Here is a 16,000-nt window from a genome sequence, read left to right as displayed (position 1 = left end):
TCAATGGAACTACATTGACATGGATGGAAGGATGCAGTAAGAGTTCTTTTCTTAGGCCCACTACTCTTCAATATCTTCATAAATGGTTGAGATGAAGGGAGAAAATTGGAATGCATCAAGTTTGCAGATGACACCAAGCTGAGGGGGGAGTAGCCAAAACTTTAGAAGACAGGCTCCAGACCCAAAAGGATCTTGACAGACTTGAACACTGGACCCTATCCAACAAACAGCAATTCAGTGCTGAGAAAAGAAAGACTTGTACTTAGGCAAGAAAAACCAAATGCACAGGTATAGCATAGGTGGTACCTGGTGCAAAAACTGTGAGAAGGAGCGGGGAAGGGGGGGGGGTTGGACCAAAAGACCTCCAAGGTCCCTCCCAACTCTGCTGTTATGTATTCTTCAACCTTCTGAAAAAATGAACTAGTCAGCGATGACATTGAGGATTTTAAAATAATTTTTTTAATCATAATATATATTTAGACAATATTTTTTTATTTCCATTTTCATTTTCATAACGCACACTCACATGTATACTATACATAACCAACACCATACTGCATTAAACAATAATTACATCAGTTCCGCTTGTCAATAGTGCCCCAGAAAATAGAAACCCAATGTAACTCTTCCGCTCTCCATACACCTCTTTCTTCCACCACCCTCCAACTTTCTATCTTCCCTCCAACATCCCCCTCTACTCTACTTCCCCTCCCCCTCTACCATTCCTCTCTCCCACAATCCACTCCCCCCCATCCTTCTCATCTTCCCCCCCCACCCTCTCTCCTATCCTTCTCTACCCCCCTTTCTTCTTTCCAACTCCTCCTCTCCTTGGTGTATTTCCGCTACATGTCAATATACTTGGCCTATCCTATTTTTAAAGAAAAAGTAAAAAGAAAGAGAGAAAAAAAACAGTATACATGTGGAGTCAAATTACATTGAAATCTAACACATCTTGTCTAACCTGGTATATATCCCCTCCCCCCCCCACCCGACCCCCCGACCCCCCATAACCTACCCCTCCGACTTCCCAGAACCCGTACACGGTATAGATTTTTAACAAACACAGTCTAAAATATATTGATTAAAAAAAATAAAAAATTAATAACATCTTTACATTGAACTTAGCTCCTCCTTGCTAAGCCAACTTTAAACAGTTTAAATCATTCCTGATCTTAAGCATAGGCTATCTGGAATTTCTTAGTCCCATATTTATTTTGTATATAATCAAGAGGATTTTAAAATATTTTTTTTAAAGCGCATCTTCTCGATGTTTTTCTTTTTAGTCTGCATTCTTTCATCAGCATGGTTGCGCCACAAATGACACCAATGCCAAGTATGGCAGTCGTACTGCACAGCTCTACCGGGACAAGATTAGAGTTCTTGCAGCTCAGGCAACACGGAAATATGGCACAGATGTAAGTCAAGCACATATTTTACAGTGCTTACTGATTTTGTCTTGTTCGGTCACCTGAATGTTTAAAAAGCTAACATGATATGGTATTGGCATCATGGTATTCATATATGTCAAAATGTTGCAGGTTATTTGAAAAGAGAAAGCAATATTGTATTTTTAATATCAATACTATTGTCTTTAAGCTTTGCTTTTCTGCTTATTATAACCAGTTCATATGCAAAGATAAAATACACCATGCTGTTCTTGTTGTACGGCAGTGTTCATACCACTGGTTGGATCCCTACAATTAATTAATTGCAAAAACGGTTGTGTTTGACTGAAATGATTGAGCCTAATTGCTGGGGCTGAGAACCTGGGCAGAAGTCCATCTGCTTTAAAGAACCATACAGATAGCTCTTGATATACAACCACAATTAAGCCCCAAATATCTGTTACTAAGCAAGATAGTTAAATGAGTTTTGCCCAGGAGTTGGCTTCAAAAATTTTAGCGAGGGGTTCTCTACCTGGTTGCTGGGTGGGCATGGCCATGGCGAACGTGGCCTTGTCAGCCTCCTGCACCATGGAAGGTGGTGTTTGCCCTCCCCGGTGTCAGGAAGCTTTCCTCCAGCCTCTGGGAGGGCGAAAATGGCCGTCTGGAGGCTGGAGATGGGCCCATTTCTGGCCTTCCCAAACCTAATTAATGGATTTATCAGGGTTCTGTGCATATTATGAGTTACATTTCATGTATTTTCTATTCTTTGATGTAATTGCCACATATGCCGTCACAATCTTGAAAACCAGGAAAATAAATGAATAAGATAGTTGTGGCTTCTTATTCATTTGTTTCTTTGATTTTCAAGATAGCTGCACTCTAGCTGCTCTAAGCATCTCTTGCAGTTATATCAAAGGATAGAAAATACACAAAGCATAACTCATAAAAATTGTAGTATGCATAGAACCAAGATAAATTAATAGACATTTTAGAAAGCAATGGAAGGTAAATTGACTGTCACTGGTTTCAGGAAGTTTAGCTTTAAGCCAAGTGAAACCTGAGTGGTTCAGTAATACTGGGATGATGGCCAATTCTAATTTTTATCAGAAAAAACTAATTATCCAAAACAGCAATAAAATTAGAAGAGTGAAATAAGAAATTATACTCTTTTGCCTAAATTATACAAATTTTTAATGTGGAATGCAAAGGTTCAGAAATGTTGGCATTCAGTCTTACTAATTAGAAATGTGAAGCTATGCTTGGGTAAAGTTATTTAAATAGGAAATGACAAACTTTAAATTCATCTCATCACTTATATGTCCAAATTCTTATGTGTAACACTGCTACTATGTTACTTAGCTTAATAGAGTAGGATTCCCCCGCCCCCAATATTTTCAATTCAGGAGGCTTTGTCGGCCTCCTGCACCACGGGAGGGGGGGGGTTGCCCTCCCCGGGGTCAGGAAGCTTTCCTCCAGCCTCTGGGAGGGCGAAAACGGCCCCCCCAGGACGTCTGGAGGCTGGAGACGGGCCCATTTCTGGCCTTCCCAAACTTCCAGTAGGCCCATTTTTCGCCCTCCCTGAGCCTCTGTGCATACCCTGCACTTACCTGCATCCGAAATGGGCCTCATGGAGAATCCTGGGTGGGGTGGGTGGGGCCAGCCAGGAGTGGGATTTGGGTGTTCTCCGAACTGCACAGAATCTTAGCTAGAGGCTCTCCTGAACCCCTTTGAATCCCCCGCAGCCCACCCCTGGTTTTGCCCCATTTTACAGCCTTTCTTGCCACAGTTGTTAAGTGAATCACTGCAGTTGTTAAGTTAGGAAAACAGTTGTTAAGTGCGTCTGACTGTCCCATTGACTGTGCTTGTCTTGTCACATGAACCAGGACATTGCAACCATCATAAATACATGTCAGTTGCAAGGCGTCCAAATTTTGATCACATGGCCACAGGGATGCTGCAACAGTCATATGTGGGAAAAATAGCCATGTCACTTTTTTTCCGCTGCTGTAACTTTGAACAATCCTTAAATGGATGGTTGTAAGTCAAGGATTTCCTGTAATGCAGTGTTTCTCAACCTTGGCGACTTTAAGTCCTGTGGACTTCAATTCCCAGAATTCCCCAGCCAGCTGTGCTGGCTGGGGGATTCTGGGAGTTGAAGTCCACAGGACTTAAAGTCGCCAAGGTTGAGAAACACTGCTGTAATGGATACACTCCAGAACACCCTTTCTGAATATGATCCCAAAAGCTTTATAATTACAAGCATCCGCAATTTCATCTTTTTCACAGCCAATTTGTCCAGTATTGTGTAATGGTTTTCAGAAAAACCGGTTGAAGAGTTTTTCTACGTTAGGAAACAGAAGAAAAAGGTAGCGCAAGCACTTTAAACAAACAGAAAAGCAAAGAATCCTGACAAATGTCTCACTTATGTTTATGTTATTGTGGATTTTAGTTATGGATAGATGGCTCCGGAGCCCCTCCTTTATCACCTCAAGAGAAAGAAGAAGACTTCTTTGCCTCTCACGTCTCTACTCGGGTATAGAATAACTGAAAAGTTTTTCTTTTCTTTTTTTTTTCAATTCAATTTACTTTATTTGTATGCCGCCCTTTTCCCTGAGGGGACTCAGGGCGGCTCACAGTTCATGGAATTGTATCTATATGTGAACAATGGGAGGTAAGGTAGCGTGGACATCATTAGAGATGTCTCAGCGGCAACCAAAATATTGGTTCACCCCTGTCACATTCCCGTATGTCACAGTAAACTGCTGAAAGTTGATCAGGTCTCCCCAAAGTCTTCTCCAAGTTAAGTAAATCAATGTCTCGAGCAGTTCTTCTTATGTCCTTCTTTTTAGCCTCTCAGTCATCTTGGACGGGTTTTGGTATGCGTGCCACGGGTGGCATCCAGAGCCCTTTCTGTGGGCACAGGAGCTGTCACTCCAGTTCAGCTCCACCATGTGTGCGCCTTGCACTGGCCAGCTGATTTTAGGGCTCTGTCACGCATGCGCGAGGGACGACGCATGCTGGAGATGTGTGTGCATGCACAGGGGGGTTGTGCGTGCATGCACGGGGGTGGGGGATACGGCGCACCTTCCTCGCAGCCTGTTTTTGCTCCCAGGAGGCTGCAGGGAGCACGGGGGGATCACGCATGCACAGGGAGGCAGGGGGGGTTGCACACTCATTGCATTAAGGGTGCGGGGGGCGTGCTTCCGTATGCATGCATGTGCTTTTGGCACGCGACAACAAAAAAGTTAGCCATCACTGATCTAGCTACATTCTGATCAATGTTGAATAAAAAGGAACAGTAAGTACTGCTTCTCATCCTACGCTTCTCCCTTTGATTTTTCCTATTGAAGTGACATAGACCGTGCTAAAATTCTTTATGCTGATTTCCAGACCCTCCTGAAATCTTGTGTTGAGTAGCACAAAGGCTAGAAGAGGGGTGGGGAATGATGGCCCTTTTATGACTTGTGGACTTCAACTCCCACTATTCATGAGCCAGCCATAGTGTCCTATCTCTGGCCTAGAACAAAGTCCTGTGATAAGCAGCCCAATGCCTTCCAGCTTAATCCATTGGTTACAGTTGTTCAGTCATCTCGTTTTCATCTAGAGATAGTCATGTTCTAATTTACATGTCAGCTTCTCTGGTAGAACCTAATGGGGAATTTATCGGATCGCTGAAATCAAAATATGCTAGATCCATCACAATCCCATCGTCATATGATATTTGCTGGCCAAATTTATTTTTGACAAATCCGTACTAAATCCAAGAAGTTATTTTCTAAATGCCTATCATCTTTATCATCCTCATCCTCATTATCCTCCTCTTCATCCCCATCATGCCAATTGGGCCCACAATACTTGCCGATGCCGTTGATCCATCTTGTTTTAAATCTCTTTTGTGGACACTTTTTTATCAAGTGTGATCTGTTCTGTGACTGCTTTGGTCCACCTGCCATCAGTTCTTGTATGTGACCAGCCCATTTCCATTTCCATTATTTTACTCTCTTGAGGATATTGTATACTTTTGTTTGTTCTCTAATCCATATATACACATAGACTCATACAGACACACACACCCATACACACCATATTCCTCCTCTTCTGCGTTCTTTTTTTTTTTTTTACTGCCTTCTTTGTCCTGGGAAGTTCCTTGATGCCATTTTCCCCTCTTCAAGGGCTTCCTATATCTGATTCAAGAGTTCCTCATTTCCCCTGATAAAATAGAAGACGAACCGCTTTGCCTCAGGGTGCCTTAACTCGTCTTCCAGGAGAACATCTGGCCCTTCATTTATAACATGTATAAATTCTGTCTGTGGAAGGAAAGCAAACATGACACATTCTCTGCAGGTCATAAAAAGAAATTCTGTTTGTCTTCATGCAAAAAAAAAGATCCTGTTTGTTCACTCTGTAATCTTGCTCATTGAAACGTTGGCTGCTTTATTTGTCCCCTGAACCTATTTCACAACTAAGTCAGCAACAAGCAATATCTGTCACACGCTGAGCAGTCAGCAGCCCTTCCACCTTCCTGGCTCTCTCTCCTTGTCCTGTTTCGTCTTCGTTGAATTCCCTTCAAGCCCTTGCTCGATCTCTCTTCACATGCTCACTAAAACCAATATAATTCTGATCAAATACAAATCCATTTAATTTGGGTTAGAAGAAATCTTACAGACTAAATCAGGGGTGGGCTTCAAATATTTTAGCAAGGGGTTCTCTGCCTGGTTGCTGGGTGGACGTGGCCATGGTGGGCATGGCCTAGTCCGCCTCCTGCACCACAGCGGGGGCACGTTTTTGCCCTCCCTGGACGCAGGAGGCTTTCTTTGAGCCTCTGGGAGGGCGAAAACGGTCTCCCCAGGCTCCGGAGGCCGGAAGTGGACCTGTTTCCAGCCTTCCTGAATTTCCAGTAGGCCCTTTTTCACCCTCCCCAAGCCTCTGCGCGGGCCCTGCACTTACCTTCATCCAAAACGGGCCACATGGCGATTCCTGGGAGGGGCGGGGCTGGGTGGGCGGGGCCAACCAGGAGTGGGATTTGGGGGGTTCTCCGAATTGCACAGAATCTTATCTAGAGGTTCTCCAAACCCCTGCGAACCTCCAGCAACCCACCACTCGTAAATGAATTTTTTGTACAAGCAAATTGATAGTAAAATATTTTACTACACTCACTACCTGGGACTTCAAACTAAAACTTCCTCATTATTCATATCCGATAGGATTTTTCAGCTGTATTTCTGAATGAGATGTCAGAAGAACTTCTTAACGTGTAATATCTTAATATCTTATATACATGAAAATTAGTCTGTAACTAAACTAATTCTGATGAGCTTAATTTTAATTCTTTGGACTTCAACACTGCTAATAACTTGTTTTTTATTTCTTTTTTCTTTTTTGTAGGTTAGTAACCTGGAATCATCACCACAGGAAAAAATTAATCCACTGCAGAATTCTTCAGAAAATAATTCAGAAAGCAAAGATGGTATAGTTTATCAACTTCATTTCTAAAATGTGTGACAAAAGGTAGCAAATATGTAAAAATCCCTAAATCCTGTTGATTGTGTTTTTATAAGATTGTTGGATAAATAGCTTTTATCAATTGTAGTGCTTTTAAAAACATATACAAAAGTACTTACACAAAACTAGGTGAGTTTTGCTGCTTTATAACCCATGCCAGTTATTGTCACACATGAAAAGTTCTAGAAATATGACTGGTTCTGATAAAAATATACTTTAAATTTGCCTATTGTAATCAGTTCAGATCAAGATACATTTTCAGCATACTGCGGCTGCCTTTAATTCAAATAGGTAAGAACAGAAGTTGACTGACTGGGAAAACAGGAAGCTGAATTGACTGTATGTGGATCAAGGATTTAGAACTGTACTAATCTTTAACATTTATATGCTTGCTGGTTTGTTTGTTTTTATATTTCTAGAAGATCCAGAATATGGACCAAGTGTCGATTACCTTAGTGTATCGCCTGAAGCTAATTTAGGTAAACAGTACAGAAGAAAATATCTCTGAATGTCTACAGATGTAGCGGAATGGACAAAACAGTACAAATCTTACATTGTGTTTGTTGACTTGTCAGCAGTTTCATAGTAATAATTATCCTAGCCCTCAACAGCTAACTATTACTAGAGTTCGGAAGATGGCATGAGTCAGAATTACACATTATTGCTACACATACATTACTGAGGCATGTTTTAGAACACGATTTTCTTCCGATAGCTCCTGGTTTACTTGTAGCTGTTTTTATTTGAGGATGTAATGATTAGCATCATATAATAGAGCCACGATTCTGGATGTTCTCTTTAGCATGTTTGCAGTTGAGTCAGAAATATCTTTCCACTTAGAGTATTCTGAGTCTTCATTCCTGATGTTTGCTTTTCAGCTGACATACTGCATCCATGTTTAAGCTATATAAAATTTAAATGAACAGACAGAATACAACCACACTTCCTTTTAGGAGATCAGAAATATGCTAACGTTCTAGCAAGATGGAGAAATTTAAATTGTTTCTTCCTTCATTCTGAAATGGCGCAACTGCCAAACATAGGAACCATATGCTATTTCTTGGGGTGGGGGTGAGGGGGGATTTGGTAAATTGGCTCATAGAATCAAATGCAGCTGCATTCTTGTATAAATGCATATGTTTATTTAGTTAGTGATATATATTTTTTATCTCTTATTTTAGCCAACTTGGAGAAGGTAGATACTTCAGGCACCGCACCTAACAAAGGTGACTGGATGTTTTAGTTACCCTGTTTTGCTGCTTCAATTTCCACATACTGCTGTGGAATAGAGCATTATATTAATTTACTTAGTTTGTGTTTAGCACTTCCAGCAAATATATCTACATGCTTCTAATTTCTTTTAAAATTTTCTCTTGCTTCTGAACCTACTTTTTTTTACTATTTTTCTTGATGTAACTAAAGAGCAATGAGATTTATTCAGTAGCCTCATAGTTAACATATTACATCTTTGAGGTGTTTTTCATATGGAGATCCAAAACTAGTTTCCGTGCAGGTGACAAGACAGAGAACTGGCAACAGATGATGAATGCTCTGTTACCTGTTTTATTGCGTTGATATCTGTTACATTTTCTGAACAGTTTATTGCTTGTAGGCCATTCAGGTTACTGGTCTTTGACTTCAAGAAAGAATCTTATTCTATTCTGTTACATGGGGTTTCACGTTTCTCCTGCACTGAAGGAGCTAGAAGTGATGCCATAATTTTTTCTCACTATTTTCATAGAACAAAGTACTACATGTTCACTGCTTTCTTATTTTTTCTTTCTTTCTGCAGTTTAGAGTGGCATACAGAATCTAATTCTTAATCTGATCCATTGACTGGGTCAGCAGTCGTAGTTGTGGATAACATTAATAGTTGAATCTTGTAGCAAAAGTGGATTTCCTTGGTGAGAAATGGCATAATTTCTTCTAAGTTTACTTTGGCAACGCTCAAAATAGTCAAGGTTCCCATGTTGATATTCCTGTTGTTCTCTTTTGTCAGATGTTTTCCTGACAGTTGTGTCTTAGATGTAGGGAAGTATTATGTTCTGGCTTTCATTTATTTGGAGAACTGTTCATAAGCAGTTAAAACAGTATTATACTAAGTTGATATTTAGAGGCACAAAATTTCATGATTTACAGAATCACTACCTGGTTTTGTGCAAGGGTTGTATTTTTTCTATGTATTAACTATCTCCTCTTCTTTTTCTTCTCATTCCTTTTACTTTTGTCAACTGCCTTTTGCTCCCTCTTAGCTTTTCCATCCATTGTCTCATATGAAATTAACTGGTTACTCTATAGTGACATTCTACTAGTTCAGCATTCCATTGTTTTTAATCACACACACACCCTAACCGTTCTATTATCATTTCTACTTATTCTGTCCAAGTGCCTTAAAAAGGCGATCAACCACATATGCAGAACTGGTAGTAATAAATATGTATTTTGTTTGCTGTAATATTAATAGCAATAGCACTTATATACTGCTTCACAGTGCTTTATAGCCCCCGCTAAGCGGTTTATAGAATCAGCATATTGCCCCAACAGTCTGGGTCCTCATTTTACTGACTTTGGAAGGATGGAAGGCTGAGCTGGTGAGAATTGAACTGCCAAACTGCTGGCAGCCGGCAGTACTGCATTCTAACTACTGCAGCTATCAGCTAATAATATGCTATGTACCCTTTAGTTTGGTTCATGGTTGTCAAACTTGTGACAATACGTTATCATCAGTGGTGAAATTCAATTTTTTTTACTACTGGTTCTGTGGGCGTGGTTTGATGGGCGTGGTAGGGGAAGGATACTGCAAAATCTCCATTCCCATCCCACTCCTGGGGGAAGGATACTGTAAAATCTCCATTCCCACCCCACTCTGGGGACAGCCAAAGGTGGTATTTGCCGGTTCTCCAAACGACTCAAAGTTTCCGCTACCGGTTCTCCAGAACCTGTCAGAACCTGCTGAACTTCACCCCTGGTTGTCATCACATGATGTATTGCTACTCCCCCCCTTTGCTAAAAAGGGAGTGGGACACCCCTATTCTAGTCCTAATGTCATTGTTTCCTTTGAAAAACAAGTATCTATTTTGGCCTGCATAATTCCATAAACATTAACGCAAAAGTTAATTCCTCTGACCTTAGTAGCACAGGAATTGCCGGTACTTATAAAGACTGACATTTCCAAATCAAGCTCAGTGCCTAAGGACTGCATCTATGTAATTTTCTTGGCAAGGCTACCAGCTCAGCTTGCCGCCTCCTAGATTTTTTTTCTTTCATTTAAAATGGGGGATTTCCAATTTCATCCATATTTCAGGGGTTTCTTGTTGTCAGGTCACTCCTACTTGTCTTCTGAGATCAGTAAGGACTGGCCAGGCACTGCCATCAGTTGAAGCATCCCCATAACAATACTCACCTCCAAGATATATGACATTACTCCATCTCGGCTTTATGAAGTTAACTTGTTGGTGAGATTTACCATACTGGAGGAAAGACTGTTGGGACAGATTTCTAATTCTGAAAAACTGCAATTTATTTAATGTGTCAGTTGGTAAACTGTTGAGGGACTTAATTGATTTACTTGCATACAAATATTCAGTTATTTTATTCCATTTAAAATATCATCTTAGTTTCCCCTAAAAAAAAACTGTTATATAGACATTCTTGAGAAACATATTTCCCCTTTTATACTAAATTCTTTTCTTGAAAAATACAGAACTTTAGAAATGCATTGATTTATATGCAGGTGCCTAGAATTCCTTTCTCTGGATGATTATATATTATTTTTAAATGTTGAAAACTAATTCCATATTATATTGCATTGCTTTTCCTAATTCTTGTAAGTTAAATGGGCAATTTTGGTGTTTTATACTTTTACAAATATCATTGTTAATGATAATTTCATCTTGTATATAATTCATAGGCTGTGTATTTTTCTTACAGAACTCAGTTGTATGATGAAGAAGAAACCAAATCAAGTAAAAAAGGGAGTAAGTATTTAGACTGATATTTTCAAGACTCTCTTTTAATGGGCTGCTCAAGAGATTCATGCTCTTTTTTATGTGGTTGTGAAAGTTACTATAAAGAGAATTCTATAGCTCTGAATTTAATCAAATTAGTCCTCAGTAGTTAGGCCTATATGCAGGTCATCCTCTCCTAAAAAGTGACATCCTATTATTAACTACAATATTTTTCGGACTATAAGACGCACCTTTTTCCCTCAAAAAGAGGGTCAAAATCTGGGTGCGTTTTATACACTGAATACAGCATTTTTTGCCTCCCGAAACCTTGTCCCCTCCACCAAAATGGCCATGCAGAGCCTGTAGGAAGCTTTCAGAGTGCTCCTGGGGACTGGGGAGGGCAGAAATGAGCGAAAAATGGGCCATTTTTTGGTCAATTTTGCAGCCCCGAGGAGCACTCTATAAGCCTCCTAAAGGCTATTCGTGTAATTTTTTTGATAAAAAACAGGCTGTTTTTTGCTCATCCCCCACCCGCGGAGCACTCTACAAGCCTCCTAAAGACTATTCCTGCCTTTAAAAAGAAATGGGCCCGTTTTTTTTGAAAACCGTCCGTTTTGGGGAGGTCTGCAGAATGCAGAAACTTGTTTTTTATTTGTCTCTTCAAAACCTTGGTGCGTCTTATACTCCGGTGCATCTTATACTCCGAAAAATATGGTGGTTGAAGCAAGGCAGGGATTGGGGGGGGGGCGGGGAATTGAACCTTCCTTGTGGCATTCTTACCCACTGCTCTTAAATTGGCCCACAGAGCCTCCACTACAATAGTATGGAGGCAAATTATGAAAAGCAAGTGATGATGGCATAATGCATATTCAACAACTTAAATCAGTCAGGTAATGGGAAACAGTTGTTAAATAATGAGGAAGGCATCATGCACCTATGGTCTCATTGGACTCATTGTGCTTGCTACAGATGTCACTGGACTGGGTTATACATCCATTTATATGTCTATGGAGATTCTCAGTCATCCAGGTCATGGTTGACCCAATGGTGCTTTTTTCAAGAGGCAGCTGGACTTTCCAGTACCGTCCAGTCAGAGTTGAAGAAGCTTCAAGGCCTTCAAAGAAAAAACAGAAAGTCCAGTTGCCTCTTGAAAAAAGCACCTTTGGGACATCCATTTAAAGAGATATTTGCCAGTCTTATTGCCATGCTATATAGGACTGACTCGGGAGCAAGCGGTAGTAATTTGATCAGCTGTTTTCTTAATTCCATGCATGCCTAGTCTTCTTTTCTATAAAAAAAAAGTAGTTTAGAAATACTGTATTTTTTGTAGTATAAGACACACCTCCCCCCCCCCAAAAAGAGGGTGAAAATCCGGGTGCATCTTAAATATTGAATACAGCATTTTTGGCCTACTGAAACCCCGCCCCCTTTGCAAAAATGGATGTGCAGAGGGTTTCGGGAAGGCAAAAACGAGCAAAAAACAGGGCGTTTTTGCTTGTTGTTGCCCGTTCCAACCCCCAGGACCACTCTACAAGCCTCCCAAAGCCTCTGCATGCAAAAAAATGGGTCATTTTATGCTCGTTTTTGCCCCCCTCTCCCCGGAACACTCTACAAGCCTCCCAAAGTCCCTCTCCCTTTTCTTTGGTGAAAAACGAGGCGTGCAGAGGGTTTGGAAGGCCTGCAGAATGCAAAAACTTTTTTAAAAAATTACCTCTTCAAAATCGTGGTGCATCTTATACTCGGGTGCATCTTATAGTCCAAAAAATATGGTAAACTGTATTTCATGTGATTGATCTAGCCACACAAGCGGGTGCAATTAGAATGCATTTTTTGTATTCATCTTTACAACGTTGCTTTACCAAATTTGACATCCGAATTGTTCATTAACTGCTTTCAAAGCAGAATTGGCAACCTTTTTTTTAATACTGTGGTCAACTACTAATCGTAGATTTGCCTCATCCAGCAATCAAAATGTAATAGTGGCCCATCGCTCACAAATTACAGCTCACAAATCAGGAACAGTGAGGCTGCCCTAGGAATTGCAAAGCATCACGAATGCTGAAGCCAGATGTTACTGGAATGGCTTCCCTTGCCTTTACTAGAAGCTGTTTCTTTTCCATTTTGCTCTTAAAGAAAGAAAACATGAAATAACATGCATTCTTGTATTGTGATAATGTTTTTTTTCTTTTCATTTTTCTTTCTAAAGGTTGGAGCTAAGAAATGTGGTTTGGGGGCCCAGAAAATGAGCAGCAAGAGTTTTAACGAGATAGAAAAACAAGCACAGGCAGTAGATAAACTGAAGGAAGCTGGCAAAGCAACGGAGAAGGAAGAACCATTGTAAGTAGAGTTGGCTTGGCACCTGTTAGATTCTCTCGGTACAGACTTAAATGGATATTTGAAGTGGCAAATGTTTGAATACCCTCTGATACAAGGAACTTTAGGGATGATGCCTACTTTACTTTGATATAGGCCAGGGGTGTCAAACTGGATTTTTTTTGAGGGCCGGATCAGCATTGTAGTTCTCCATGGGCCGGCTGGTGGGAGGGGGGGGGAGATGGGACAGCACCCTGCCAGCCAAAACGGGGGCAAGGGGGGCTATATGCACCCCTTCATGCCCTGTTTTGGCCAGAGGCACTGCGGGCCAGCCTTTATTATTTCCAGGCCGACCCCGCAGGCCAGATTTAAGCACCCTGCAGACCACATCCGGCTTGAGCCCGTTGAGTTTGACACCCCTGGTATAGGCCCTGGAACTAAGGCAGCGTGATGGTTCCACAGTTAAGATGCTGGGCTTGTAGGCTGGAAAGCTGACAGCCCGGGTTCAAGACATTGCCTAGCTCCTGCCCACCTAGCAATTCGAAAGCATGCAAATGCGAGTAGATAAATAGATACCACCTCAGTGGAGAGAAAATAGTGCTCCACGACATCATGCTGGCCACATGACCACGGAAATGTCTTTGGTGGCTCGTGGGCTCGAAACGTAGATGAACGCCGGCCCCTGTAGTCGGAAATGAGTTGCGGAATAAAATGCTTTTCCTTCCTGGAACTAAATAATAGTATGTCATCATTTTTCAAAACATGATCCAATACCTTAGAACTTAATAGGCTGCTTTTACCACCTAAGTATGCACTGTATGGGTCTATTTCTGAATAAATCTGAATTCACTTCATAATCAGTTGAGACTGAACAGAGTTATAATAAAATTCCATTAAAACATGAATATGCTTTTAATTATTTTAGATTGCAAGGAGAAAATGGAGCAAACGTATACATTGTGTATTATTTACATCCTATATATCTTTTCCATTACTTTCAAGGATAGAATAGCCATTGCATTTAAATAAACAGAGCTGCCATTTGGAAATATTCCTCTAAATAGCACAAACTTTTCTTGATCAATTGTAGAAATGTTTATCCAGGTTTTATGTCTACAAAAATTTACTAAGCTATCAAAATGGGATGCCAAGCTATTCTTAATGACTTTACTTTTCTTCTTTGTTACATTGATTAAATGCTTGTGTTGCAATTTGCTAAAATTCTGCTAAAAGTTAGGTCGGAAAAAATTATTGCATCTTTCTTTGAAGAACTATGTTCTGACATTTTTGATTTTGTTAATGCTGTCAGACAGAAATAACAGTAAGTGTGATTTTTGTCTTGTAAATGAAAACTCAAAACAATATTTATTGAAAGCTTTTGTAGCATATTTGCATGGCTTTCAAGATAGGAATTAATACCACAGAACTTCATAGTCAATTGATTTCTTCAGTTAGCTGTCATTTGTTTAATTAGTAATCCATTAATTTCCATTTACCTGTTATTTCTTTAATACCTTTAACAAAATATCTGGTAATCTAAGATACTTTCCTATTAGATCATTTTTATACATCTTCATTTCTATTCCACACCATTACAAAGGATTCATTAAATATACCAGGAGTAAATGCTAAACTAGTAATTTGTTATGAAAATCAGATATAATTGATTCATATTATTTTCCTAATATGTATGTCTTCATACACTGCACTATCCAACTGTTATGATTTGTGTAGAGTTCTACTTGTTTATAACTTGCAGCAGCTGCCCTCAGATTGAAGATGCTCCAATACTAAGAAACATTCAGGATTATTTTTATTCAGTGTGTCTTCTAAATTGGCATTATATTTTACTTATTGAGAGGGGCAATAATATGGGGAGGGAGTGTTTGTTAGTAGGGATTAATTTAAATGATCATTAAATCCACTATGTATATATTCCTGCCACCTAAACAGTTAAGAAAAAGAAGTTCATTTCCATTTTAGACTAAGTTTAGCAGCATAGCTAAATTAGAATAAAACATTACTATTAACTATGATTAGCAGAAGCAAGCAAATGTAAAACTACTTTCGTTTCGACTAACCACAGTTAGGTGCAGGCACAATTTAACTCTAAACCTACCTACCTACTGTATTTCTCTCTCTCTCTCTCCCTACCTATCTACTGTATCTCTCTCTCTCCCCCCTCCCTACCTATCTACTGTATTTCTCTCTCTCTCTTTCTGTTCTCTCTCTATCCCTCTACCTACCTACCTACTCTCTCTCTCTCCCTACCTACCTATCTACTGTATTTCTCTCTCTCTTTATATTTCTCTCTCTCTATCCCTCTATCTACCTATCTACACACTCTCTCTCCCTTCCTACCTACTGTATTTCTCTCTCTCTTTCTCCCTCTCTATCCCTCTATCTATCTACCTACTTTTTAAAAAAAATGCCTCTTCAAAACCTTGGTGTGTCTTATATTCCAAAAAATATGGTATGCCATATTTTTCTGGGTGTCGCATCACATGTCCAAAATATTCTAACTTTCATTTTTTTATGGTTTTGGTTTCCCTTGGCTTTCCCATATTTGTATATAAGAGACAGTTTAGTCAAGTGGTTAAGGCACTAGGCTAGAAAGCGGGAGACAAGGGAGTTGAAGTCCAGCCCCAACCATGAAAGCCAGCAGGGTGACTTTGTGGAAGCCACTGTCTCCCAGCCCAACCCACCTTACATGATTGTTGATCTGGGGAAAGTAGGAAGAGGAAGGTGCCTTGGATATGTTCACTGCCTTGAATTGTTTGTAAATATAATAAAGGCAGGGTACAAATAGATAAAAATATGTATCTTTACATTTGTGTAAATGCGTAGATGGGA

At 40.1% G+C, this 16,000-nt stretch overlaps 1 protein-coding gene across 2 annotated transcripts in view; it reads left to right on the top strand.

Moving 5' to 3' along the window:
* ARFGAP3 (ARF GTPase activating protein 3) overlaps positions 1 to 16,000 on the top strand; it is a 37,177-nt gene that overhangs the window by 8,375 nt on the left and 12,802 nt on the right. The window contains exons 4-10 of one of the 2 annotated variants that reach the window (XM_014058532.2): positions 1,284 to 1,415; positions 3,835 to 3,918; positions 6,771 to 6,852; positions 7,307 to 7,366; positions 8,069 to 8,113; positions 10,818 to 10,864; positions 13,041 to 13,171. In XM_014058532.2, coding sequence (XP_013914007.2) covers positions 1,284 to 1,415; positions 3,835 to 3,918; positions 6,771 to 6,852; positions 7,307 to 7,366; positions 8,069 to 8,113; positions 10,818 to 10,864; positions 13,041 to 13,171 — 581 coding nt within the window. The remainder of the gene's footprint in view (positions 1 to 1,283; positions 1,416 to 3,834; positions 3,919 to 6,770; positions 6,853 to 7,306; positions 7,367 to 8,068; positions 8,114 to 10,817; positions 10,865 to 13,040; positions 13,172 to 16,000) is intronic. The other variant, XM_014058533.2, reaches the window with a different exon arrangement.

This window comes from Thamnophis sirtalis, unplaced genomic scaffold (assembly GCF_051295495.1).
Source record: "Thamnophis sirtalis isolate CommonGarterSnake01/CBP01778 unplaced genomic scaffold, rThaSir2_p1.2 scaffold_9, whole genome shotgun sequence".
Lineage (NCBI taxonomy): Eukaryota > Metazoa > Chordata > Lepidosauria > Squamata > Natricidae > Thamnophis > Thamnophis sirtalis.
The sequence above is the reverse complement of the archived record's forward strand: the minus strand, read 5'-3'. Positions and strand labels throughout refer to the sequence as shown.